This window comes from Syngnathus acus, chromosome 20 (genome assembly GCF_901709675.1).
Source record: "Syngnathus acus chromosome 20, fSynAcu1.2, whole genome shotgun sequence".
Lineage (NCBI taxonomy): Eukaryota > Metazoa > Chordata > Actinopteri > Syngnathiformes > Syngnathidae > Syngnathus > Syngnathus acus.
The window spans coordinates 2,840,358-2,866,203 of NC_051104.1; the positions used below are offsets into that span (position 1 = coordinate 2,840,358).

Sequence of the window (25,846 nt, forward strand, 5' to 3'; positions counted from 1 at the left end):
AGCAACGTCTCCAATTACGCGCGATGAAATATTGACGTGTTTTTGCAGACTCCGAGTCGGAATCCTTTTAGCCTCATTTGCTTCTCTGCACGGCAGGTACCAGAAGCTGTGGAAGAGCTACGTCAAACTGCGCCACCTGCTGGCCAACAGCCCCAAGGTCAAGCAACTGGATAAGCAGAAGCTGACGCAGAGGGAGGTGAGTTCGACAACACAACTAAACAAAACGTGCCGGGGCGCTCGCCCAGAATTTTGTTGAGTTCCATTGACAACGAGATCCCCCCCCCCCCCGAATAGTTTTACCGTGGTGTCATTTGTCATTTGCGGCGGTAACGAGCTCTGCGGCGAAGGAAACGTGCTAAGTGCCAGCCCCGCTGCTTTGGATGAAGGAACAAATGAAGGTGTTTGCTCTTCCGTGGACTTTTCCAAATGCCAGCAGCTCATTTCCACTCTTCTTCTCTCATTTACACGCGACAAGCTTGGCGCACTCGAGCGCATCTCGTAAATATCGCTTGGCTCTTTTCAATTAATTGTCGCTGCTCCCCCCCGACTTTCTTCATTCTCATTCATCGCGTACGGCTCCGCCAAGTGCCTCGCTCACCGGCTCGTCATTTTTATATGCGTTTAAAGCCTCCTGTGCCAAGGTCACGGAGATCGTTTAGTTTGGGTGATATTCACAGAACCCCCCCCACCCTACTCCTCTTTCGGGGAGTCCTTCAGCGGCGCATACACATCCCGCTTGACTCAAGCACAACCAATAAGGAGTGAGAAGTTGGACTCAATTAGTTGCTTTCCTGTCTGGCCAACTTGGCCTGAATGTCCTGTTGTCAAACCGCAGCAATTACACACATGCACACACACACTGTGCTGTGTTCAGCTTGCGTGCTTTAGCAGCCCTGTCTGGACTCATTACCTCCCCCAAGGAAGCTATTTTTGGCCCAGTGTGTTTCTTTGTCACAGTATGTATTGTTTGGATATGTCAAGAAGTAGCAGGCAAAATTCCATCTAACATTGTGAGCAGGGCAAAAGAAGAACCCGTTAACCTTTGCTGACGCATTCTCTGAACTTCACAAGCGATGACTGTCAACGCGAAGAGACAACGAAGCGCTCTGTAATGTTTCATGTTTGGTTTTCTGTGTCTCGGTCTTTGTGATTAAAGTTGTTTACGTTCACCTTGTCGCCACAATCGGGTTGTGAATGGAAACACGTTCTTATGGCTTCTTTTCGGGACCGCAAATTGGGAACCCGCAGTCCAAAGACTTGATGGTTTCTCTTGCAGCCTTGCGCTAAGTAATGCGTCCTCAGCACCTTGGCCCTGACCACACAGCGCGAGCCTTCCCGCGTCATTTGCAACCTTGCGGGCTAAGCGTGTGTGTGAGCGCGCGTGCTCGCGGCGGCGTGGGCGAGCGTGTTCACTTTGATGCACAGTTCAAAGTCGGTCGACATTATTTATTCATGCCTTTGTTGTTCTTATTTCCTCTGTGAGGCAAAAATTCCTGGCGTTCCATTTGAGGCGGCTCACCATGAGTCGATTGCGTCTCGGTTCTACGCGGCGCGCACACGCACGTAGATGTTGACATGCTCGTGTGTTTCCCCGAGGCTGGCGGCGAGGTCCGACGACCCAGTCGTGCGTCCGACCGCCTCCGCCGGCGGTCCTCAAACTTTTTTCACCGTAAAGACTGACATTGATGCACTGGCAAAGTTAAATACAACTGAACTCTATTCAACAAAGATATTCTAAAAAGTTAAATCCACAGTTGAAAAAATAATAACACAAAGGTGATGTTTGACATTCCTCACCTTACCACACTTAAAAATCCTAATCCAAGTCAACTGGGGACTAGGAAAGCAGAAGGCGCCTCCGCTCCAAAGCCCAAATATGAAGCCTCGGACGGGCCGAGCTGGCGAAAGGCCAGGTCTCGGTTAGCCGCGATGGGTGCGCCACCCATGTGGCACGTGCCATCTGTCAGCCCAGCGGGAGGGAGCCGTTTGCGTCTGGGTTGCTGTCTTGTCTCCACCGGCTCGGCTGCCATTGATCAATAATTGAGCGGCTGCTTGTTTGGCAGGAAGCTCTTCAGAAGATCCGTCAGAAGAACACCATGCGCCGCGAGGTGACGGTGGAGCTCAGCAGCCAGGGATTCTGGAAGACCGGCATTCGCTCCGACGTCTGTCAGGTAACACGCCCGCTCGTGTTTACAGCTTTCCAGTGGAGCATGTGACACGAATAGGAAAAAATACAATCGTGTGTGAAGGTCTTGACAACAAACTGGTATTGCCATCAAAACAACTCCAGAGGTCCGGTGGGGCGCCCCACGCTGCAAATAACGTCACGCTTGGTGGCAGTGAGACGAGGTGACGCGGGCGGGTGGCCCGAGGTTGACTGCACAGCCGCATCGGAGACACTTGCCATGTTGTTGCCGTGCGTTGCGTCATGCCCTCGCTCGATGTGCGCGTGGCCAAAGTGGACTGCCCGTTGCAACCGTCCGCCTCCATTAAGGTCCAGCCGTACCTCACACATCGACGCGGGTTGACTCCGCTCGAGTCCGTCTCTCGCCGACTCCACAATCTTTTCCAATTGTTGTTCGATGGAGTCGACAAGACTTGTGGGAAGCTCAAGCGGGTTTGCCATCAAACCGCTTGAAGCTTCAAATGTAAAAAATCTTCATAGTCCGTCTTCGTAGTGAGAGGTCACCACCCGGTCGCGTCGAGCGTCACTTTGATTCCAAACTGTTTCAGAACAAAAACCGACAACAGCTGATGAATTTACACGTGAGCTGCGGCGGCGCTTTTATTTTGGACCGTTCTCTCCCCGGTTGTTTTTGTCCTCCGATTGTGCCGGCCGTCAAGTGTAAAGCGATAATTGGCAGCCCGGCGCATCGCCTCCAGCCACCGCTCGCGTTTGGAGAGGCATGACAGGAAAGTTCGAGTCTCATAAGCCAGACCTCTCTTGCAGCAAGGTCTAGCAAAGAGGATCCGATCCATAATTGCCACCCAATTATATTTGCTTCAAGCTGGACTGCTGCGACTAATTGGTTCATGAATAATTTCAGGCGCTCCACTCTGCACCGCGCGTCGCAACGCCGCCGACTGATAGCGGCGGATCTCGAGCCCAAACTACCTTTAAAAGAAAAAAAAAAAAAAGAAAAAGGAAAACTGTCCGCTTGTGAGCGACGTGGCTTGACACCACCAAGGTCGTTTCTTTTGAAAGTCAGAGCTGGGGAATTTGCAGCGTTATTCACCGCCGTGACCTTCACAGGCGCAAATGCGAAGGCTGTTTGGCATTCACGGAAAAATGAAAGAAAAAGAAGCTGTTTAGTTTTGTTGCGCAGGCTGAAAAAGAGGCAAAGATGTAGCCACAATGTTCCGTACATGAGTTTCCCGTGTTTTACAGCAACGCCACTTGTATTTACAGCTCGTGTTGAGCTGGATGTCAGGGTCAACCTTAAGCGTATCGGTTAAGCGGTCGCTTCGAGATGGGAATCTGGCCTCGTCCAAATGTGTCGAAACATCCAATGAGTATTTCTTAATTCAAACCACATCACGTTTTCCGATGAACTTTCCGCAACGCAGAATTCTGGTTACGGTAATCCGTCTTCAGATCAAAAGAAAAAATGTTGACGTCGGAGGCAGAGCGTGTGGTGTCGTCCAGGTCTGGCCAAAAGCTCTCTGGATGGACACCACATTAGAAATTCAGTTTTTGGGCCACCAGACAAGTTCAGGAACCCGTCGCGGCTTCGTTAATTGGCTCTTTAAGCGTGTCGGTGAAGCGCGGCACCCACGCGGTGCTCCCTGACGCCCTCCGGGTTTCCTTGTCAACACCTCTCGGTGCGCTCGGGCCCCCGGCGTGGCCTCGCCCCGTAGCGCTAATTAAAACGAGGACGGCGGGCTCCTCGCTCGGGGTTAACGTTGTGAAGAGCGCCTCTGCCATCTTGTGTCGCGCGGCTAATGACGGAGCCCGCCGGCCGAGCGCCGTTCTTCCCGCGCTCTCCCCGCAGAGGGCTGTCAGCGCACGTGGCAAAGTAAGTGCGTCAACACGGCCAAATGGGCTTCGATCCCCCGCCGCCCTGCCCCAAAGTGAATTTTCCCTCCTGTCCGTCATTCTCCTCACGCCGCCGCCGCCATCGGGTTTGTGATGATTCCATCTATGTGTTGCCTCGCGCCACTTAATAAATAATGAGCGTCTGATTGATTTCTGCCCGCTATCAGCTCTCAGCCCTTGCTTCTGACAATCCCTTCATCACACATTCCCCTCCAACATGTTCCCGTCACTCCTCTTTCATATCAGACACGATCCCCGCTCAGGTTGCCTACCCCCCACCCTCCCGAGCCACCTCCTTGAGAATTCTCTTTGTGCCCCCCCCCCGCAGCACGCCATGATGCTGCCCGTCCTCACCCATCACGTCCGCTACCACCAGTGCCTCATGCACCTGGACAAGCTGATTGGCTACGTCTTCAAGGAGCGTTGCCTCTTGCAGGTAAGACGCACGCCACAAACAACATCCACAAACAGAAGCGTCGCCGCAGCGGTGGTGTCCGTTCATGTCCCGGCCATGGATGCAAAAGTTCAGGCCGCAACGACGCTATCTAGCTATAGCTAAGCCAAACGCTCCAGCTAGCTACAACAGTTTTTTCCCCTCGCAATTTCTTTTTCTCTAAGCAAAGGGGCCAAAAAAAAAATACAAAATCGACAAAGAGGTTTATGTCGGTTCAAAAAGTTCTATAAGAAAATGCCAGTCCCGCTTCATGTTTCCAAAGGCCACTTCTTTTCATCCATCTCGAAACGTTTGGTTTGCATGGGGCGGGTCATTCCCGAGCGCGCTCCTGGCCCGAATTGCAAATTCCACGTCAATTCCATTTTACTGCAGGGTTGAAATAAAAGTACCTTTAAAGCCATCTTGTGGTCGTCGAGTAGTCGCGTCGCGTGCTCGGAATGCGCTGGAGTGTGGCCGCATTGGCCTTGCGATGAAGTTGGATGGCCGGAGTGACATAGTGATGTGACACCGACGTGCCAGCGCTGTATTATTTAAAGGCTGGCATAGTTAAGAAGCGGGAGGAGACAAAGCGCCGCACGCTGGTTTGAGGCTGCCTGCCTGCTCGCCTGCCCGCCTACGGTGAGATGTGGGCTTGTGGGAGGCAGCAGACTCCTCATTACGTGGACCCGCGCCGCCTCTACTCCGACAGTTCAGGCGGAAAGAGCGCCGCGGGAGTCACTTAAGGTGGCCGGCGCCGACCCAAGTCACAACTTTGCCGGCTCCGCTGTGACTCGCGCTGACAGAACAGTCCTGCCAAATGCTAGCTCTGCCCTGTCACGGCCTGGGGGGTACCCCCCCCCCCCTCCCCCAGCGAGAGTAGGAGCCGCCATCAGCGAGGCATTAGAGTTTTGATCGTTAAACTCGCACCTTTCTTTGTGTGTTTGCGCGAGTGCTCCCCGGCAAGCCGGAATTTGCACATATCGATCGGCCATTTGTCAAGCGTAGCGTGACGAGCTGTCATAATGAGCGACGAAAAGGAAACACCGGCCCGCTACGAGGCTCGCCGGCGGCTGACAAGCACTCATTCGGAGCCTGACATCACCTCCTTCTCTCGCTCTGTCAGGATCGTCGACGGCGCATCAATTCATAGTTGATAGAATGCGGAAACGTGGCCCTGAATTCATACAAACAAAGTCATCCCGAAGCAAATGTCGTTCCACTTTTGAGGTTTGGGTCTAATTACTCGTGTTCGGGGAACAGCCGATTCCAAAAAGAACAAAGTTGAGTCATAGCGAGCGCGCCCTGCCGCTGGCTATTTGTGTGGCGGCGGGCAGCATTGTCAGCACAGCGGGGAATAAAGTGGACAGAAAATCACCAGCACACGCTGCTAGCAGACCTTTTATTGCTGCATAAAGTCATCTTTTTTTTTTTCTCCCCCGTCGAGCCTTGTTGCATCTGAAATGGCGTCCCGAGGCGGCCCGCCTTCCATCCGGTCTTCCGATGACCGACAAGAGCGGAGTCGCGCCATCAAAATGACTCAGCTTGAATTATTAATGGCAATTTCATCTGGTTAATGCGGGTCATTCCAAAAATTGTAATCAGATGAGCAAAATTTAATGAGTGTTTTGAGAGAGTCCAATATAATTTTTAAATTTCGGATTATTTTTTCATAATGTTTTTTTTTTGGTCACGTTTTGCGGTTTGGCGAGCAGTGCTTTACAATTGCTAGTTTTGGACGATCCTCACTTGACTATTTCCTCCCCCTCAAGTTGTAAACAATCCGCCGTTAGCTGCTAGCGTGACTTTTTTGTCGCAAAGCAATCTTTCAATTGGACGTACAATCAATTGAAAACTAAAAGGATGGCGGCGTGTTGACAAGAGCCTTTAAGACCCCCCCCCCCGTCCATGTCCCCCTCCCCAAACCGCCAGTCACCCTCTGTGGGCTTTGAATCTCCTCTTCTGAGAGGCCGTTAAACATTTAACATGGAAAAAGTCGGGGGCGGTTATCGCAGTGCGTTGATGGCCGCTCCAAGCACGAACGCCAGCGCACCCGTGGAGGACGGCCTTAATCCTGCCCCCGCCCCCTGTTGATTCAGCCCCCGCCCCGCGGCCCCCCCTTTACTTTGTAGCCTCGCCGCCACAACGAGAGGCATCACAGAACATCTCAATAATTCAAGTGTACAAGTCCCCCGGCCCGCTTGTGTTGTCACACGCCCCGGCCCCCGCCCCGCCGTGCGTGCATCACTATTTCATTTGTTGTCTTCTTCACGGCCACGCCGGCTCTCGCCACGACATTCCGGCGGACCTCTCTTTTGGCCCGCATTACATTTTACCGCATTCCGCTCTTTTCTCCGTCTGTCTAAATGATAAATGGCACTCGACGCCGTTTCTTCGCCGAACCCGGGCGGCGTGTGGTCGCTATGGCGACCATGTTACATCGGCCGCGCGGTCGTCGCCGGACTGCGCATCCTGTACGACATTGAAGAAATAACTAATTCATAGACATGTCAAATTGTTATTGCGAGCGTGGATTCGCATGGAATGCGCTCGTGGCTACTCGGGATCTAAAGTCACGGGAGTAGTTGGGCGCTACAGTAAAATACTCAAGTCATCCATATTTATGCGTGCTTGTGTTATTAAGTCATGAACTGACAAGTCATTGGAGCAGTCACGTCATCCAGTTCTAAGGAGCGCATGCCTTTAATGGGATGTTTTGCTCAGAATATACAATGTCATCAGCATCACAAGGAATTTCCAGCTAGTAGCTACTCCCTCGAGTGCTGTGGGAAGCACAATGCAGTGGGCGCCACTTCTCCATTTTCCCAGACACTCAATTCTCTCTAAAAAAAAAAACAAAGGTGTCAAGTTATTTATCGTGACCCCCCTATTTAAGTTTACGATCAAGCTAAATATAAAACACAGCCTTAAAGTCTGCTAGATTAATGCTAACACAAAATGGGGAATACCATAGACAGGCTAACGAATACAACAGCTATTTGAACACAAGTGGTGTCGCAACACATGCAGACAAGCAATAGAACAATACTCGCAGTTTGTTCTTACAAAGGGTGACGTTCCGTGTGAAGGTTGCGAGTAAATACGATATGACTGACGAGGGACCGTCTTGTACCATCTAGTCCACCCGTCGCTCGCCATCCGTTCCGATTTCTTATTCACACATTTGCCTCGATGGTTAAGTCGAGTGGAACGCGCGTCGGCGGCCTGTCTGTAAAGGACAGCGATGCTTTGAGACGTCGTCCTTAAGTGCAAACAAGGCACACTGACTGATGTGTTTTGTTTGTGCGAAGCTGTGACATGGCTCGGCGAGGGGGCGGACGGCAACTTGGGACGCCAAAACAAAAAGTGTTTTATTTTCAATGGTCAATACAAAACCGAGGCGCCAAACGCATCTGCTCGTCTCGCACGACAGCAAATTCCACAGAAGTACTTTTTGTCATCTGTGGAATTTGTTGTCGTGCGCGTTCACAGTTGGGAAGCAGAAGGCCGATCGCGCGCTGCTAAATATTGAAGCAGCCGTGTTTAGCTTTCACATCTACATCTCATTGGAGCTTGAAATTGATCTGAAGTTGTCTGAAAGCAGACGTGCCGACGGAGGAGGGCAGCTGCGGCGTAAGTTTGCCAAATGTAAAATTGATAAATGCTCATCGCATCTTTTTTCTTCTAAGTCTCACACGCTGGATCGCTTCGGTTTTTGTCGCTGGTGGATAACAAATGAAATTAGGCGGATAAAACACAAGTGCAGTCAGACAACAGCAAATTTCTCTTTTCATCCCCATTCTGTGAATCTTCCTGATATTAGACACTGTGCTTGAATTCTTGAATTGCAATGACACATTTGTGTGTAAAGTGACATTTCCAATCAAGGGCCCTTCGTAGGTCTCATTTGCCAGAGGAAAAAAAATGGCTTCTGTAGCGAAGCTCAAGCTCCGAAGAGGAAATGAGTCGATTTTTTTTTGCAGCCGGTGTGCTTAAAACTCATTCCTTTGCCATCAGCACATTCGCACGTGTCAAAAAATGGAGCTACAATTTGTTCCATGACTATATTCTGCCCCCCCCTGTGTCATTTTGCATTTCTTCCACAGAAAGCAAGTCGGCTAGCGTTTCTTTTTGACGTGGCTCTCAGAAATGCCGGCTTGTGCACATATCACGGTGTCCGCCCGTTTCTTTTGTAGACGCTTTCTCCAGCCTCAAAGCGAAACGGAGCGGACTCAAGGCTGGCGTGAACGTAAATTCCTGTTCCTGTTGCTCTTGTTCAGTTGGCCATGACGCATCCCAGTCACCATCTCAACTTTGGGATGAACCCCGACCACGCCCGCAACTCCCTCTCCAACTGCGGCATCCGGCAACCCAAATATGGCGACAGGAAAGTTCACCACATGTACATGAGAAAGAAAGGTGAGGCGCTTTGTGGCCTTTATTGCTCCTCCTCCCTTTCCTCGTCCTCCTTGACTGAGCCACCCTGCTGCTTTCAGGAATCAACACTTTGATCAACATCATGTCCCGCCTGGGCCAGGATGACCCTTCCCCCTCCAGGTAGCCCGCCCGCCGCCACACAAATGCGTCTTCACGCTATCGCTAGCCACGGGAACGATCGAATGTAGCCAGCCGCCTCGTGATTAAGATTCCCTGCAGGCCCGCTGAGAGGAAAATTAACTTGTAATCACGGAAGCGCGGGAGATCTCGGGGCAAATGAAATGAACTCGTTTCCAGGACGTGCCGATGCCTGCTCGGGATTACCTTCGCCGCCGAGTTTTGCTTTTGCGTTCGATTGCAAGATTGCAAACAAAAACATTCCAGTGAAACCAAAAAGTCTGCTTCTGCGATTATTATTAATTATTATTATTATATAATATTATTAATTATTATTGTAATTATATTATCATTATTGTTAGAATATTATATATTATATTATTATTATATTTTTAATTTACGCAACATTTAGGAAGCAGCCAAACTTAGTTATTCCAGCCACCTGGTAGCAACATTGGAATGGTGTTGAGCATCCATGCGCTGCTATTCTGGTTGCCTTTTTTTCATGTTCTCTCTCACCCCCCCCCCCGTCCTCAGGATCAATCACAACGAGAGGTTGGAGTTCCTGGGCGACGCCGTGGTGGAGTTCCTCACCAGGTGAGAAGAAGGTTGCGCCGCCGCGCCTGATGGACGCGAGCGCTAATTGAAGTCGAGCTCAATCCCGTCAGCCGTTTTCTTCCCACCGCCTCGGAGCACTCGGCTCCCTCGTTCCTCTCATCGTCTCCGTCTTTGGGTGTCTGTCACAAGTGTTGGAGGTGCGGAGACAGCGATTTCCTGGTAATTGGAAGCCTGGATGGAAGTTCTCCCTCCCCCAAGCACGCGGCAATCTTTTTTTCGACGGCCCCGAAAGCTGTCATGACAACTCGCAATTAGCTGTCGGCAACGCTCAGCGTGTTATTGACCGCGGCCCGTGCGCCACTTAGCCTAGCCCGGGACTAATTATACGTGGACATTATTAATTGAGCGCGCCGCCAACGTCCAGAAAGCACCCCGCGCTCTCGTGAGTCCTCCCCGAGTAGGATTGAACCGCGAGGAACTGATCTGGTCCGGGGCTTTTGTGGCAAAATCAAATCATTTTTCAACAAACCGATGCTCGGAAAAGGATTGAATTGGAAAAATAATGGAATCTGATTTTAAGACTAAAATCGAATCAACGTTAGCAGTGCGAGGCAACACAATGCACATGGATGAAGGAACCCACATAAGAAATAGTCTTTTTTTTTTTTTTTTTTTTTCTCCTGTGCCCGGCTTAAGTGCAGACGGGGGGAAAAATGAAGCATGTCTGATTGGTTCACAGGCTCTCACAAAGAATTGGCCAGCACTCCCCCGTCTTGCCATCCTCTGCCCACGTCTTGGATTGTTAGCCTCGGATGAGACACGCTCAGCCTGCGTTCTGCCTCTCTGAATTATTTATCGGCCTCTTGTCCAGTTAAATGGCTACAGCAGATCCAACCAAATGCCAGCCCCCACCCCACACAGCAATCTGCCCCCTCGGCGCTGTCCGGCCAGCAGAATATTCTGCGCATGGGAGCGGCAATGTGGAGCTGGCCCGTGCGCCGCCGCTTCTGGTGCTGCGAGAGGACGCCTTTAAAAGCAGATGATGTAAAATAAATAAGTCGCCCCGCAATATTTGTGAGTAAATATTTTAGAGGAACCAGCAAGTAAAATTCACTCACAATCTTGGACGAGTTCCTGTGAGCATCCGAGAGCCGATTCATCTTTTGCGAGCTCGTGTGAGTGTTTCGGTTTGAGCTTATTCCAAAAGCGTCCTTCTGCACTAAAGTCATCCGAACTTTCTAATCTCAACAACACGATTCGTTTCAGGCTCTTCGTTTGCCGCTCGAATTTGGGCACGGGAACGCCACCTGCGTTCCTGCGCCCGCCATTCATTTCAAATGGCGCAATTAAACGGCTGTTTGTGACTGGGATGAAATCAAAATGACACGCTTCAGCTTTGGCCAACGCCGGCTGCTAATGAAAATGGAAGCGGGCGGCGGCGCAAGCCAGCTGCCAAATCGCTCGCACGTCCACTGGTGGGCTCCAAACGGCTCGGGCCTGGAAAGGCCTTGAAAAGTTCAATGAATGATTCATGAGGGAGAAGAACTCATTCGTCCGCCTCCAAATGGCGCGCGACAGTTTTGTGTCCATTGCGAATTCCGAAGAACTAGTTGCTCATCCGTGATGTTTGTGTTTGCAGTGTCCACTTGTATTACCTTTTCCCCACTTTGGAAGAAGGAGGCCTGGCCACCTACAGAACAGCTATTGTGCAAAACCAGCACTTGGCCATGCTCGCCAAGGTAAGCCCCCCACCTCTCGTTTTTTCCGCTTATCGTTTTGTAATTGGAGTTAGTCGTTTTAAAGGATGAAACCGCGGATCCCGGCGGGCCCCCGGAAGTCTTGCGGAAATCGCGCAGGCTTCAAACCTCGGCGACCCCCTCGTCCCTCTCCCTGCTGGCTGAGCTTGCCGAAAGAAAGTACGCAACGGTTCGAGAAACCAATTAAAAGGATGCGTCTTTCATGCGGCTCCCCGCCGAATACAAAAGACGCGGCCGTTTGTGCCGCGGCGCTGTCGGCCTTCACCGCGAGCGCCATCCAGCGCCTCGCCCGTGCCAAGTTGTTGAACACTCGTAATTATCTCTTCACAAATAATATATGCGTATTTGTCGACGCAATTGGACTTGAAAGTGGGGAAGGCGAGGGAACGCGCTCTCAGAGTTGGAGCCTCGGTGGAACGCGGCGCTTGAGTCTCCGGGGGTGGCGTACCCCCGACAGTTATCAGCCGTAATTAAGTGGCACCCTGGCTCTTTGTTTGCACGGCTTGGACTTTGGATGCACTATAGAGGAAGGCAAGTTGCAGTTTGCAACTTTGCAAAAAATGACATCATCTTGTACGGCTGAGCTCTTTGTCATTCCCACCATTGAAACGAAAAAGAAACTAAATAAACGACTTTTTTGTTTTCTGGATAGCTTTAAAGGCCTTGTGAGCGACCTCAGGAGCTGCTTGCTCCTTGCGTGTCTGTCTACATGTGCTGTTCCACCATGTGTGTTCAAATATCGCTCGCTTGAAGGGTTTTGAAACTGTTACGGTAACTGTTAGCATGCCAATAGCATTTTTCATTTCAACCCCTCTTCAGATGGCTAAGCCATTTTGTCTGGCTTGTAAGAAGATTCCAGAAAATGCCCTCTTTGATTCCAATGTTCCATTCCAGAAACTGGAGTTGGATCGCTTCATGCTCTACGCTCACGGGCCGGACCTGTGCCGGGAGTCGGACCTGCGGCACGCCATGGCCAACTGCTTTGAGGCCCTCATCGGTGAGACATTTCTTGAATGTTTTGAATCAATGTTTTTTTTTTTCTTATTCTTTTAAGATCTTGATGGAAATGGAATTAAGTCAAGGAGGAATATGCACGGTAATCTGCTCCAGTTTGCTTTTGGCAGCAATTTCAGTCTTTGTTCCCTCGTTACAAGCTCCGTCACATCGTGCTGTTGTCTTGATGTCGGATCTTTCTGTTCCCTTTAAAACCTTACTTCCTTTTCGCTATTAAGATCTTTATCTGAGCAGAGGTTCCCGCCGAGGTGTTAGATCCCGGACGCGGTACGGACCTTTATTGACCTCGGGAGATGGCCAACAGCCGGGCGGGCAAGCCCCCTTATCGGCCTTACTCTGTTGCCTCGCACGCACACGCTTTGTAACTTTGCCGTGCGCCGGTCCCACCGAGCTAAGCCCCGGCTCGTGCGGAGCTGCAGCGTCTGCAGCTTTTTCTTATCTTATCTCTATCCTGATTGCCACGCTCGAGAGAGAGCGCAGCGGCTTTCAAGAGATCTTCCTCCTCCTCCTCCTCCCGGTGTCAAGCGGCGGGCGCAAAGTGCTGACTGGCACCGTGGCCCCCCCCCCCTGTCGGCCCCGGGGCCCCCGCACTTGTCACAGGTTCATTATCGGCCTAGACAAAGTAGTAATCTATTCTGTCCCGTGGCTGTCGGCGCCGTTCTCATTGTGGCGAGAACGCCGTGCTGGAAGCCTCCTCGCTTTCATCACCCCCCCCCCCCCCCCCTCCAATTTCAACTTCATAAAAGTGATGAATAAACACGCTGTTCTGAGGGAACCTGCGCGAGGAAAAGTGCTGTCAGAGACATACTGCCAAACAAAAAAACAAAAAAAAAAAACAGCAGACGCGAGGAAAAAGTGACGCGCCTTTGAAAGCGTCACTTTCCCCGTCTGATGTCGGCTTTTTTCTCTCGCCGGGACTTTTTTTGTCATCTTCATTTCAGTTTTGGCGCTCAAACGGCGGCTTCAAGACCTTGTTAGCAAGCCGTCTCCGACTGGCTCGGCGTTTCTTTTGCGCTCCGGCTCGGATCGCCTCGTTTCCGGCTCTCTCATCTCGTCTCGACTTTGGCTGTTATTAGCCGAGAGACTGCCATGTCGGCCTCGAGTCACGCTGTCACTGTCGCCGCCCCCCAAATAACAAAGAACACTTCCCCAAGTCTTGGTGCAAGACTTATTTATTTTCCCAGATATCTGAAATGATTTTTAATGGCGGAATGTGCTAAAGTATGTCGCCATGCGCGTCGCTGCCCCCTATAGGAGCTCGGCATAACCCGACTGGATGTTAACGACCAAAATTTGAATTCCATTCTACACGATGGACACGATTTCTAATTCCTGCATTGATTTGTCAAGCCTGCCCTGGCTGCCAGGCAAATAACGTGAAGAAGTGGAAACGCGCCTGGCACTTTCCTCCTCTCCGTGTCTGCCCGAATATGACGCAGTCATAATATTGGGAGTTGCCTGGCGGCGCACGCTAACGTCTTAGCGTGCTTGTTTTTTGACCTTTGTTTTATTTGTTTCTTTGGCGCGGTGACCGCTGAACCTGCGCCGCCTCGCAAGTGGCGGATAATCTGCTGCTTTGCATGGGCGCAGTCGAGAGCGCGTCTATCTCCCGAGCCGGCGGCGGGGCAATTCTCTGGCGGAGAGCGAGAGAGCGGCGGCGAAGGAATGGAAAGGCATCTGCAATGCAAATGGCTGCCCTGCAACCCTGAATAATTCCAAGTGTTGAATGGAAATCTTGCTTTTCTGATCCTCTGTCATTAACTTGTGCCAGAGTGGGCCATTCTCATTTGGGCTCTTTTGGCCTGCGCACCTCCTCTTCTCGGGCGCCCACTTTACCTCTTTGCTCTGCAGAATGATAACGAAGAAAAAACCCACTCGCCGTCTTCATAGAAAGCGCGGCCCTGCTGGTTTGCCTCTCAGGTCCTCCCCCCTGAGAAGCCCGCCGCGACTTCCTTCCGACTGAAAGGAAACGCAGGCCAGGCGGCGAGCACCAAAAGAGGGCCTCTCTCTGTTTTGATGGCCCTAATTTCCTTGTACGGTTGATCTGCGGATTATACGCCGCCGGCAGCCGTGGGGATGCAGATGGTGAACCTTTTGTGAGGCTCTCTCTAAGCTCTTCCTATTAAAAGAACGCAGGGAAAGGATTATCTCCCGCTCGCTGAATATCAGATCCTCCCCGCACAATGCGTGCGGTGTGTTGGCGGAGCGAGCGCCCTTTCCTTTTGTTAATTGCCGCCATTGCTTTTGAAAAAAAGTTTCTGAAAAGTAAGATGTTTGATGTCGCCCCTTTTGTCGCTCGCTCGCAAAGTTTCTCCAATGTGTTGTTTTCGCCGTCCGTCTGCCGCTTCAGCCCCCGTTGAGCTGAGAGGGAGCTTAATATATTATTTGATGGATTAGAGTCTGAGCGTTTTTGAATAATTCATTCCGGGTTATTAATGTGACTGTCAGCCGCCGGCGCTCGCTACGCCCCCGACACGCGCATTTTAGTGGTCACGCAAGGCTCTCAGACGTCGCAATTCCGCCGCCGATCATCTCGCGGCCAGACGTGGCTTTCGACAGATGCGGACGTTCGTTAGAGGCTTCAGCCGGCGCCTGGAAAAATTGTGCTAGCTTCTCACTGACTTCCATCCAACATCCATGCTGCACTTGCTGTACTCTACTGACGTTGCTAGCTAGCTAACCGCACGCATCGGGTTCTTGTCGGACTTCCGAGTGCGCTGCCCCCCAAAATAGGAAGCAAAAGGTGAAAAGTACAAATGAAGAATGTTCAATCTTTGAACGTCTTTCAGCAATTTCTCCTCAAAACAAAGTTGCAAATATTTATGCCGGAGACATTTGCTTGCTAACGGCACAAGCAGACAGTCGCGACCTGGTCGCGTAAGGCAACGCTTCTCGTGTGTTTAAAAGGATTTTTAAATCGGGCGCATATTTCCGCAGCGCACGAATGCCAGGGGAAGTCTTGTGGCGCAAACGCGTGCGGCGCTTTGGCCCGGTCACACCGCCGTCGCTGCGCCATCTTAATTGCCGGGCCTCTTTTGTGGCCGTCGGCAGCCTGCCGGCCCGTCCCGAACGCTTTTAATGATTCCACCGAGTTGTGCAATTTATTGGATGGCTTCGGGGCACCCTTTTTTTTTTTCTTGCACCGAGAGCCTCCTTGTCAGGCCCGCTCATGCGTGAATTAACTTCATATCTCGCTTTCTTCATCCAAAGACTCTTTGATTGACACCAAAAGTGTTGCTTTGAGATTTTTAATACCTTTGCAAACCCTCGCGGGGTCTCTGCTGATTTCTCCCTGTCCCCCTTCTTCCAACTTGCCTCCCCCCCCTCCCTCTGGGAGAACTTTTGAAAATGTAATCAGCGGCATAAACTTTGTGTTTCAACGACTTTGACGCATCCGTTTGGGAGCTTTCCAAATGCGCCGTGTCATCATATCGTGAAGTGAAGTGCCTCCCGGACACACCCTCATCGTCTCGGCCCCTCCCGCACACATTTGGAGCGGGTAGTTAAAAGCCATTGAAACGTCGCCTCCCAGCTGCTCTCCAGAGGCAACATCTGTCACGTAGCAGCAGCAGCAACATCTCCAACTCACAACTTGCACAAACCGCAAATCCCCAGCGCCGGGAAGAAGCCCCGGAGAGCTCGCTGCGCTCGGCCCTCACGCCCTCCCCGGCGGCCGCAATTACACTTGACTCGCGCATCTGAAAGGACTTAAGAGTGAGCTGCCGCACGTGCCGCACGACTATTTATAAAAGCAAAAAACACGATTTTTCCTTTCGAAAACTTCAGCCCCGATCCAGTTTTCCAATCAAGAGACCTCAAAGCCGAGGCCACATGACAATTATGCTTTTCAAGACGGGTGCCGACGCGGTGTTGAGCATATATAGACGACACGCGCTGACCAAAATGAGTCGTTTTGCCTTTGGCGTTTTCTTTTCTGGCTCCCGGCGACTGACTCGCGTCCGGCGCGCAACCCATCGGCAGATTTAATCACATTTGAGCAACATTTGTTCCGCGCCAGCGAAGGACGCGGCGTGCACAGGCGCGGGCGGGCGTGCGCGCCTCTATTAGCGTTTGCTGTGGTGCCTTTGCCATTTGTTTGCATTTGTTTCTGTGCTTTTGCAGCAAATGGCCCGTTTGCCATCTGAAAGCACTTTCCCTTCCCAGTTGATGAATCCCTCATATGTTTTTGATGTCTTCCATGAAAGCCGCTCGCGCCTTTCCACTCGCCTCATTTATGCGCGTAATAAAAGGGCCCGCGTGATTGTATACCCAATTTGCCAGGTGGTTATTACTTTCCAAATTGAATGAGCCGCCCCGAGTGCGATGCTTGCGAGCGGCGCGCCGCTTAAAGGCACTTTGATAGTTGCAGCCAGTTGAGTCAAAAGAACAAAAGACGCAGAGGAGAGCGAGCCGACTTGCTGCTAGTAAAAAAAAAAAAAAAAAAGAGCCAGATGCCGCAAATCATTCCCACAGAGAGCCAACGAGAGAGCGAGCGAGAGACGCATTTGTGATGTCGGCCCTGCCGGCAGCGTCGCTGCATTCTGGACCGCTCCTTTTGTCCAATTTATTTTCCCTTCCTCATCTTTTTTGTGTGCTTGGATGTGCACCGCTTGCATAAAAAAAAAGTCTTTTGTTTCCAACGCGGATAAACAAAGCTGTGTGACCTGTTTCAATATTTGTTATAGTTTGTACTTGGACAAAACCACTGTGTGTGTGTTGGGGGGGGGGTTATGATTTCAACAATGTGCCTCTTGATGAAGTTGTCGCGAGAATAACGTGTAGCTGTCGTTTGACGCAGGTGCCGTTTATTTGGAGGGCGGCTTGGATGAGGCCCGGCAACTATTCGGACGACTGCTCTTCAACGGCCAGGTGAGGTTGGACGCCCCTTGGTTTTCTCTTCATCTTGTCCGCCATGTTTGCTTTCAATCAAACCCGACGGACAGACGGACGTAGCCCTGTCTAGCTCACAGAACCATCATCAACATTCCGAGTCAAACTTCACAGGGAGACGAAACGTTGACGCGCGCTCCGATTTGTCTGCTCTTATTATTTTAAGCAATCTGTCCTGACATGAAACATGCCTCGTATTTGCATATTTATTTTCAACCGACGCCGTTCGACTGCTGATGCGCTCGGAGGAAAAAACAACCAGGCGGCTGAAATATTCGCCACTTTGAGATGGAGATTTCATTTAGCGGGCCCTGCTTTGAGTGGCTTTCAATGCGCTTGTCATTAACGCCACAGCACACCAAAATATTAGGCACGGCTCGGTCGAGTCTACGCGCCGGAAATGCACGGGGACAAAAGAAGTAGGACGCCTCCGAATGGTCAGATCGGCCCGCAAAAGGGAAAATGCTGATTCGGGTGTGTTTTCCCAAACACATTTGCATCTTCCTCATAAGAGACCGATTAAAGTTCTGATCAAGTTACCAAACTGGCTTCAGGGGGGCCCCAAAAAAAAAAAAAAGATCCCGGTTGCAAAATTTGTTGAGCAAGCGTTCAAAAGGCAGTTCGTAATGAAGAGCAAGAAATGAAACGGCCAGATCTGGACTTAATAAATGATATGAAACTATGGAATAGAACCTCCGCACGAGCGGATCTCATTAGATGGCGCCTGGCTCGCCAATCTCGCCACTGCTCGCTGCAGATTGCTGCTCGTGGCTGCAACGCCCTGGCTGCCAAAGTCAAATGAAAAAACAAAAGATTGTCTCAGAAGCAAATAGTTGTTTTTTTCACCCCCCTCTTCCATTTATCCTCGCTTGCTTGGACTTCCTTGCCAAACTAAAACATCAAAACGGGAAGGAGCACAAGAGTCAAAAGTGAAATATAGATGAAGTGCAGCGAGAACATTGCCAGACACCTGCTGGTGCGCGCGCGCAGGTGCGGGTGGGTGCGCACACTCGTCAAATGAATCATTAATGAATCCTTGAGCACTTGCATTTATGTTGGCCACGAATGTTACGGGTCAATTAAAAGACCGCAGCGAATCTCAAGCAGGCACGCGCACGCTAAGACGCAGGCGGGGCGGTCCGGCCCGGTCTTTTGATCCAGACCTGAGAAGATGTTTGACGGAGCACATCAAAAAAAGTTTGAGGACTAAATATTTGAACATCTCACAGCTCCAAACTACGGGGGGAAAGTGATCATGAATTATGGATCCACAAAAGTCAGAGGAGTTGGAGATGGCTGCAAGGATTCTAAGTCATCAAGGCAAATGCTTCAATTTACCCGGTTCAACTCCCCATCTTCATTATTCGCTTCTGGCTCGACTTTTCTATCCGCACGTTTGAAACTTTCAACGATTCAATCTGCGCCGATTGACGGCGTTATTGTTCCGCTTGCCTCCGCGCTGTCACAAAGGTAATCCCCTTTTTAAAATGGCCGCTTTTAATCTGACGGCGATTAGCGTGAGATTTACCGCGCACAGCGTTTAAAATAGTTTTTAAAAAAAAAAAAAAGGCTCTTTAACCTACTTTACTGAGATGCCGTCTTCATTTTGAAACAAAAACGTGCGCTCAAAAAGCCAGGTGGGACGCAATCGATTACGAATCGTTTTATGCGCTTGCTCGGTTCGTAAAAAATCGTGTTGAGGAACTTTGAAAGTTTTGCGTCCGCCCCAGCCGGTGGATCGAAATAGCTCGACTTGTAACCCGCAACCCCTCGCCGAATCCTCCCGATGGCCGTCCTGCTGCACAAAGCTGCGAGGAGGAGACAGATGGAGGCGGCGAGCGAACAGGCAAGGCGGCCGGGTGGCGCCACGGGCGAGGCGGCTGGGGGGGAAGGGTGGGGGAGGGCTTGGTTGGAAGAAGAAGCCGACCGTCTGCAAGATCTATTGTATTTTTTAAAATCATCCCAAACGATTCAGCAGCTCTCATCATTGTGCGTTCAACATGGCGTCACCATTTTGTTTCCAAGCAAATTTTGCGAGGCGCTTCGGTCCGACCTGGACTCTCTTGCTGCTATTATTGCAGAGGAGATGTAAATGCCAGCATGGGCTCCTTAGGGAATTCCTTCTGTGGAGGAGCAATCATCATCCTGATGAATTCACTTTGTGCCCATTGGCCAATCTGGCCAAGCTTTCATTAATTCTCACACACACAAGCGGGGAAAGTTTTCTTCGACAACTCTGATGTACTTAATGACACTCGCCGGCTATGCCCCTCAGACAGACATCTTCTCCGTCGGCACCAAAATCACCTTTAAAGCCGTCTCGGGGGAACATTTAGACGACGGCCACCTGGGAAAAACAAAGTCTTTTTAGTCTTTATGACGGCACATCATAAAAAAAAAAAAACATGGCGACATTTTCTTGCGTGCTTACAAACATCTCGTTTGTTTAAAATAGGACTTAACACTTGGGCCGAGTGGAAAATTCCAGATTGCGAAATGCTTTGTTAGTGTACGTAGGTTTAAATGTGAGCAGCATTTTAAAAACACCTTCCAAAAAGTTTCGCTCGACTTTGGTGCTCATTTATTAATTACCAACCTTAACATTTGTCCTGTGATAAAAATCGAACATTTGCACAGTCGCAGTGAGAACTTGCGTCCTTGCTTTTGTAAAAAGAAGGCGAGCGGCGTCATCGGCCAGCCATTCCTGTTTCCCCGCCTACGCGGCGACGCAAAATCGTTTTCACCTTGATCATTCGCCAGGGGTGGCTTTCATGTGCTTATCGATCAGCCGGGCTATCTCTTATCAATCGCTCTGCCGTGCTACTATATTTGATGGATTGATTGGCAGCGTGCGGCTCGAGAGCAATTTGTCAGCGAGCGCGGGAACTTGTCAGAGACAAAGTCCGGCCTGCCTGCTCATCCTCGCGTGCGGGCAAGATCTCTGATTAAAGACTTCTTTGATTGAAGCCCGACTCGACACGTAGCGAAATTCCAGCTCCTATTGAAAATGCTGTTGAAGCACACACACCCACACACACACACGGACGGACGCTCTTGTTTCTTCTATTTTTTTGTGTAGTGCGTCTGGCAGCTGCAGATGATTTGTGCACCCGGTAATTACAGCAGTCGCAGAGAGGGAAAAAAAAAAAGAAAAAAAAAAGAAAACATGTTCTTTCTTAAATCCCCACTCCACGCCGGCTTAGTCATTGTCTGCCTCGTCTTAGCGAACGGCTGTAATTGAAACATTAGCTGTCGGAGTCCGCGCTACCACTTCATTAGGCACACCTACGCAATGGCGTTCCCGTCGCTAAGCCAAGTTTAGCGACTCCCAAGCTAAGTGCCGGTACGCCGTCCAAAAAAAAGAATCTCGACACGGTATCGTTTTCGCTCTCCCACTCCCCAAAGTTAACCAGCGACGTTCGAAAATTGCGTCTCACCTTTTCGGTTCTCACGTGGATGCTTGCAACCTGCCGTTGTCCTTGGCAACAGTCTTACCTCCTCGGCGATGGCGACTTTTCTTCGGTCTTCGATACGGTGTCCGTCGGCGTACCTCCACTTGCGCTCCCCCACTCCGTTTTTATTCTCCTGCCCTGACCGGATTTGAAAATGAGCTGGCGAATGCTTTGTTGTGGTTTCGCCCCCACTGGCACCCGCCCACCCATTGCTCCCGACGCTATTGCTCACCTCATCACTTTTGATACAAGTTGAACCCTCAGAAGGTCAAGCAACACATTTCTTGGGATTGACTTCTGCATATTTCTATACTCTGATGATTCATTGGCCGCATCCTTTCTATAATTTGACGTATTAACACCGGCGAGCCTCCTTTTGACTTCCTCTTCTTTTCCTTGCAGGACCTGCAGGATGTTTGGCTCCACTACCCGGCGCACCCTCTGCAGGTAACCTCATCCTGCCATTTTTTTTCTCTCAATCTGCTTTCCAAAACGTGGCCGTGAGCTGGTGCCGACCCCCGGCTGACATCTGGTCTTCTTTGCCGATATCACGGGTGGCAACCGTCCTGGCTTTTTGCATCATCCGCCACGTCGAGGGTGTTTGTTTTGAAATTAGGATTGGGGAGAGCAGATCAAAGATGCGCTAACGGGATTACAGTCCCGAATGGCGCCGACCCCACGGGGGGCGGCTGGGCCGGGCTTCCTGCTCTCTGATGTGCCGGTGAGGAGCGAGCCTTTCTTTGTATCTCTGCCGAGGCTCGTCTTTAAGCGCCGCGTTCTTCCTTTCATCTCGCCGCCGCGTGCGTTTTTCCGCGCTTGGCCCGGAATAACACGACCAATCGTGAAAACCGAACGTTTCTTCGCCCAAATAATCTCTTAAATGGCAAAAGTTGGTTTCTAAGCCTTGAGAGCCATTTTCAATCTCGGCTGCCGACTTGCAGCGTGTTGCTCGTCCTGTTCCATTTTGTTCCCTCAGATCAACTTCCGCAGCTTGTCTTGTTGCTGAACGAACCGATGATTTATTGAATAATTGATGAAGGCCTCGCCGTGTTTGCGGTTGAACGCGTCCGCACCTGTTATGAGCGCCGAGCAGGCGCGGCCCTCCTCCGGCTCTCGTCGGGAATTAAGCGAGACAGGTGAACGAGGCTTTGCCTTAACGAGCTTTGAGGCTGCTCGCCGCGGCGTCAAATTACGCCGTACGTTAGCTTAGCATAGCGACGTGCTCGACGTGTTCGTTCTCATCAACACGTGCAGCTCTCCAGGAGATGATTAGGCGCCGACACGCTTACCTGCGCCGCCTTTCCAAACGTCTCCTTCGCTTTTGGAGGCGCGCAAGCAGCGTCGGAACTTCTCAAACGTGAGCAGAAAATGCTCGGCTTTTTTTTTTTTTAGCAAGTTACGATGACATCCTGTCTCAGATTGACTGTCAAGCAAGAGACAGTGACGGCTTTGACTGTGGGCCAAAAATAGTCGCTCTCCCTTCAGTTTTGATCAAGTGCATTTTTTTTTTTTTCCTCATCGTTTCAATGCCGTAATGAAGAGTCCCGGTTTCCACCAAAGTCCTTCAGGTGCAACGAACTGTTGCCGACTGTCACAACAAATCCTGAAGACGAAATGACTCGGAATAAAAATCAATTTAGTGGTTTCACATTCTCTCTGAGGAGATGTTATGAGCCAAAAAGCTCTTCAATTTGTGACTCAGATTGGCGCTCACTCACGAGATGGACTGATTTCATTTTCTGTTTAGCCCTTGACGTGGAACTCTTTGCTAAATGCAAACAATAACGTTTTGGCTAACCGGAAATCAACTTGGGCCAAAATTTTATTTATTTGCTCAACTTTTGCTTTAATCCAAACATCTCTTTTGACGAGTGTTGCATTTTTTGGAGCGTGGCTCCCAGTCTGGCCAGATTCTGGGCTGAGCTGAAAGTGAGGCTTTGAAGCCCTTTCAAAAGTGTCTTTTTTTTTTCCTTTCCCCATAACTGCCGTTCGCCCCCCTCATCCGTACCTCAGCCAACGCGTTTGAAGCCTCGGTGCCGGCCATTACCCCGAAGGATAGCCGACGCCCACGAGCGCTGAACTCCTCAGATGTCCTTAGTTGTGATGCATGACATTTCGACGCGTTCCGTTAATTAACCGAGGGTGGAAAAAAAGTGGCGGGAATGAAATGTTTCTTCCGACGTGTCGGAAGATGGAGTCGTGACATCATTACCGGCAACGTTCCAATTAAAAATATGCGGTGGGAAAATACGTCGCGTCGTTTACGCGCAACTTCCACCTGAAAACAGAAAACCCGAGGATGAGGACGAGGGGAGGCGCCGGGCGGCGTTTTCCTTTCCATGGCAGCGCCGTTTTACAGCTAGCGGCTAATGAAGCGAGCCAACAAGGTCGCCAGAGTGTGCCTTCTCGGATGTCTCGGTCAAACTCGCCGTTGTAGTACGCCGAGACCAATTAAACGTCTCTCGTAGCCTAATTAACGCGCCGGGCATCTTGATAAAAACAAACATGCATATGCATATTTACTTAGCATATGACTTCTTTTTCTAATGAGTGTGAGCAGCTTGCTTTTCCGTCCAGCGGGCCCCCAAGCGGACGTTGAAGAACAATCCGCAGCGGCGGCCGGCAAAGCGTCCTTTCAAGGCCGACCAAGGCTCTGATCTCCTCGCTAACTGAGGCAACGGCCATATTAATGGAGCGCTTGCAGTCCGTGGCTGCGGCCAAAGTGGAAAGGGAACGGTTTGCTATTTAATGAGTAGCAGATTCCATCTGCTGCCGCCGCCGATCTTTGGAGTTTGTTTTGAGGCGGAGGCAAAAAAACACACTCGAGGCGGCGCATGTTTGATTTAAGGACACTCGTAGGGGGAATTAAGGCACTGAGGAACTTGCTTCATCGCCGAGTGGCTTACCCGCTTGTGACGAGACACTTTTTGGCCCCGTTGGGGGGGAGGGAACCAAACTTGAAGCACAGTGTGGTTTGCCGGAAAGGATGCGGGATCCGCGTTGTCTTCTTCCCCTCGTCTTGTAAATAGTAGCTGCCTGATGACTACCGTATTTTCCGGACTATAAGGCGCACCTAAAAACGTAAAATTTCCCTATAGCTGACGCCTTATAGTCCGGTGCGCCTTATATATGGACCAAATTCCTAAATTTAAACTGGGCCGAAGGATTGTGTCATGAAATCAATCATAAGTGGCCCGCTGAAGACTATGAATCGTGAATCAAAAAGACTATGGATCATTATTTTGTGATTATAAAGTAATTTGTTGCGTCTGAAGTTGAAATAAAAAAGATAAAATGGAGAATAATTTGATTTGGATTAAAAATCTGACATGATGCATTAATGGTGTGCCTTATAGTCCGGTGCGCCTTATGTAAGGACAAAGTTTTAAAATGGGCCATTCATTGAAGGTGCGCCTTATAGTCCGGTGCGCCTTATAGTCTGAAAAATAGGGTAAGTGTATCTTGTTTGTGGACTCAAACGCCCCCAGGTACAGGAGCCCCAGACGGACCGGCAGCTGATCGAGTCCTCGCCCGTCCTGCAGAAGCTGACGGACTTTGAGGAGTCCATCGGTGTGCTGTTCACGCACGTCCGCTTGCTGGCCCGAGCCTTCACGCTGAGGACGGTGGGCTTCAACCACCTCACGTTGTAAGTTGATCTCATTCGCTCGCTATAATGGCAACAGTTACGATTATTCACCGTTAATGAACATTTCCTGGTAAGATGGAGATTTCTACAAGCACCATGTATGGATTGCGTAGCGTGTTGGAAAACTGATAATGAGACGGTTGGCGCTTGTTTGCATCACAGCGGCTGCTTAAGTTGCCGCGCAGTCGTGACTTTGACAGCTAAAAGCAAATTAGCGTTCGCAATACACCTGAAATCTTGACAGACGGCCGCTCTTCTGTGTAATTGCTTGCCTTTTTTTGTTCTCCGCTCTGCTACTCTGACGCTACCTGCATCACACCTCGGCGGGATTTTCCGCCAGCGAGAACCCCGTGTTTCCTCTTTACACGATTATTTTGTGTTCATAGGCTGATTATTTGGCTAGGTGATATGTTCTTAAAATCTCAGTTTTTCTTTTTTAATTCCTCCACATATAATAGTATAGTATGAAATAGTTGAAGTAGACAACTGAGACCATGCGGTTGCACAAGTGTACACACCCTCTTACAACTGGGAGCCACAAATAAAGTGCAGCTGTTCGAATAGGCTTTTCCTGATAATTGTTTGCTTTCAATTAGAACCCGAAAGATTTGCTGCTGGCCAAACGTACCTCACGGCCAACAAGTTCAATCTTGGTTTCATTCCAAACGATTGATTGGAAAACAAAGGCCCTAATGACTTTAATGACCATTCTTGCTTGACACCTCTTACAATTTTCCTATGAAGCCAGCACTTTGGCAACAATTCGTGCCATTTTCCGTCTTCCACAGAAAAAATAAATCAGGCTTTGTGAATCGTAAAATGCGAACGGACATGGCTCCACTTTGTTTCTTTGTGTTCCTTCGCACTCACTCCGTTGGCCTGAGCTAGGTCGACCTAAATAGAGGAAATTTTCTTGAAGGCTGCGCACCTCCCAAAAGAGCAAAGGTTAGCGTAAAGTGGGTCGAGCCGCAGTGCAGGCGAGCGCAAGATGAAGAAGAAGAGCTAGAGAGGTGAGATGAGACAGCGAGAGGTCAGACAATCAGGTAGGCGGCAGACGCAGAGACGGGACGCCGGCTGACCCGCTGACCTCTCACCTGGCACAGAGGACAAAGTGACCTCGAAAACGGCCCCGTGGGCAGCTCTTCTTCTTGCCAAGGGTCTTCCGAGCTCACCGTCAAGCTCCGTGTTGGCACCCACTCTGTAATGTTTCTTGCTGCCACCTACAGGGCTGTGGTGGAACAGCCTGACCCGGGTCTTGGCGGGCTTCTGCCATCTTTTTGGTTCCAATTTATCATCAAAGCTCGTCGTCTTCCTCAGCCAACTTGTAAAAATGGCGACGACTGCGGCGAACCGCCTGCCTTCTCACCGACTTGGTCCTTTTCTTCTTGTTTTTCTCTTCACCCGAGCTGATGAAGGTGTTTCACATCAAAGCGGAAGCGGCGCACTTTCCCCCCATCTCTCCCCTCCAGCTCGCTTCCACATTGAATAAAGGACGAGCGTTGGCGCAGC

General features: G+C 50.5%; 1 protein-coding gene across 1 annotated transcript in view; it reads left to right on the top strand.

Moving 5' to 3' along the window:
• Positions 1-25,846, top strand: part of drosha (drosha ribonuclease III) — a 43,158-nt gene that overhangs the window by 8,804 nt on the left and 8,508 nt on the right. The window contains exons 15-25 of the mRNA XM_037279360.1: positions 97-196; positions 2,064-2,171; positions 4,365-4,472; positions 8,747-8,885; positions 8,963-9,023; positions 9,558-9,617; positions 11,218-11,317; positions 12,230-12,332; positions 17,148-17,218; positions 21,094-21,138; positions 24,180-24,337. Of these exons, the coding sequence (XP_037135255.1) occupies positions 97-196; positions 2,064-2,171; positions 4,365-4,472; positions 8,747-8,885; positions 8,963-9,023; positions 9,558-9,617; positions 11,218-11,317; positions 12,230-12,332; positions 17,148-17,218; positions 21,094-21,138; positions 24,180-24,337 (1,053 nt within the window). The remainder of the gene's footprint in view (positions 1-96; positions 197-2,063; positions 2,172-4,364; positions 4,473-8,746; positions 8,886-8,962; positions 9,024-9,557; positions 9,618-11,217; positions 11,318-12,229; positions 12,333-17,147; positions 17,219-21,093; positions 21,139-24,179; positions 24,338-25,846) is intronic.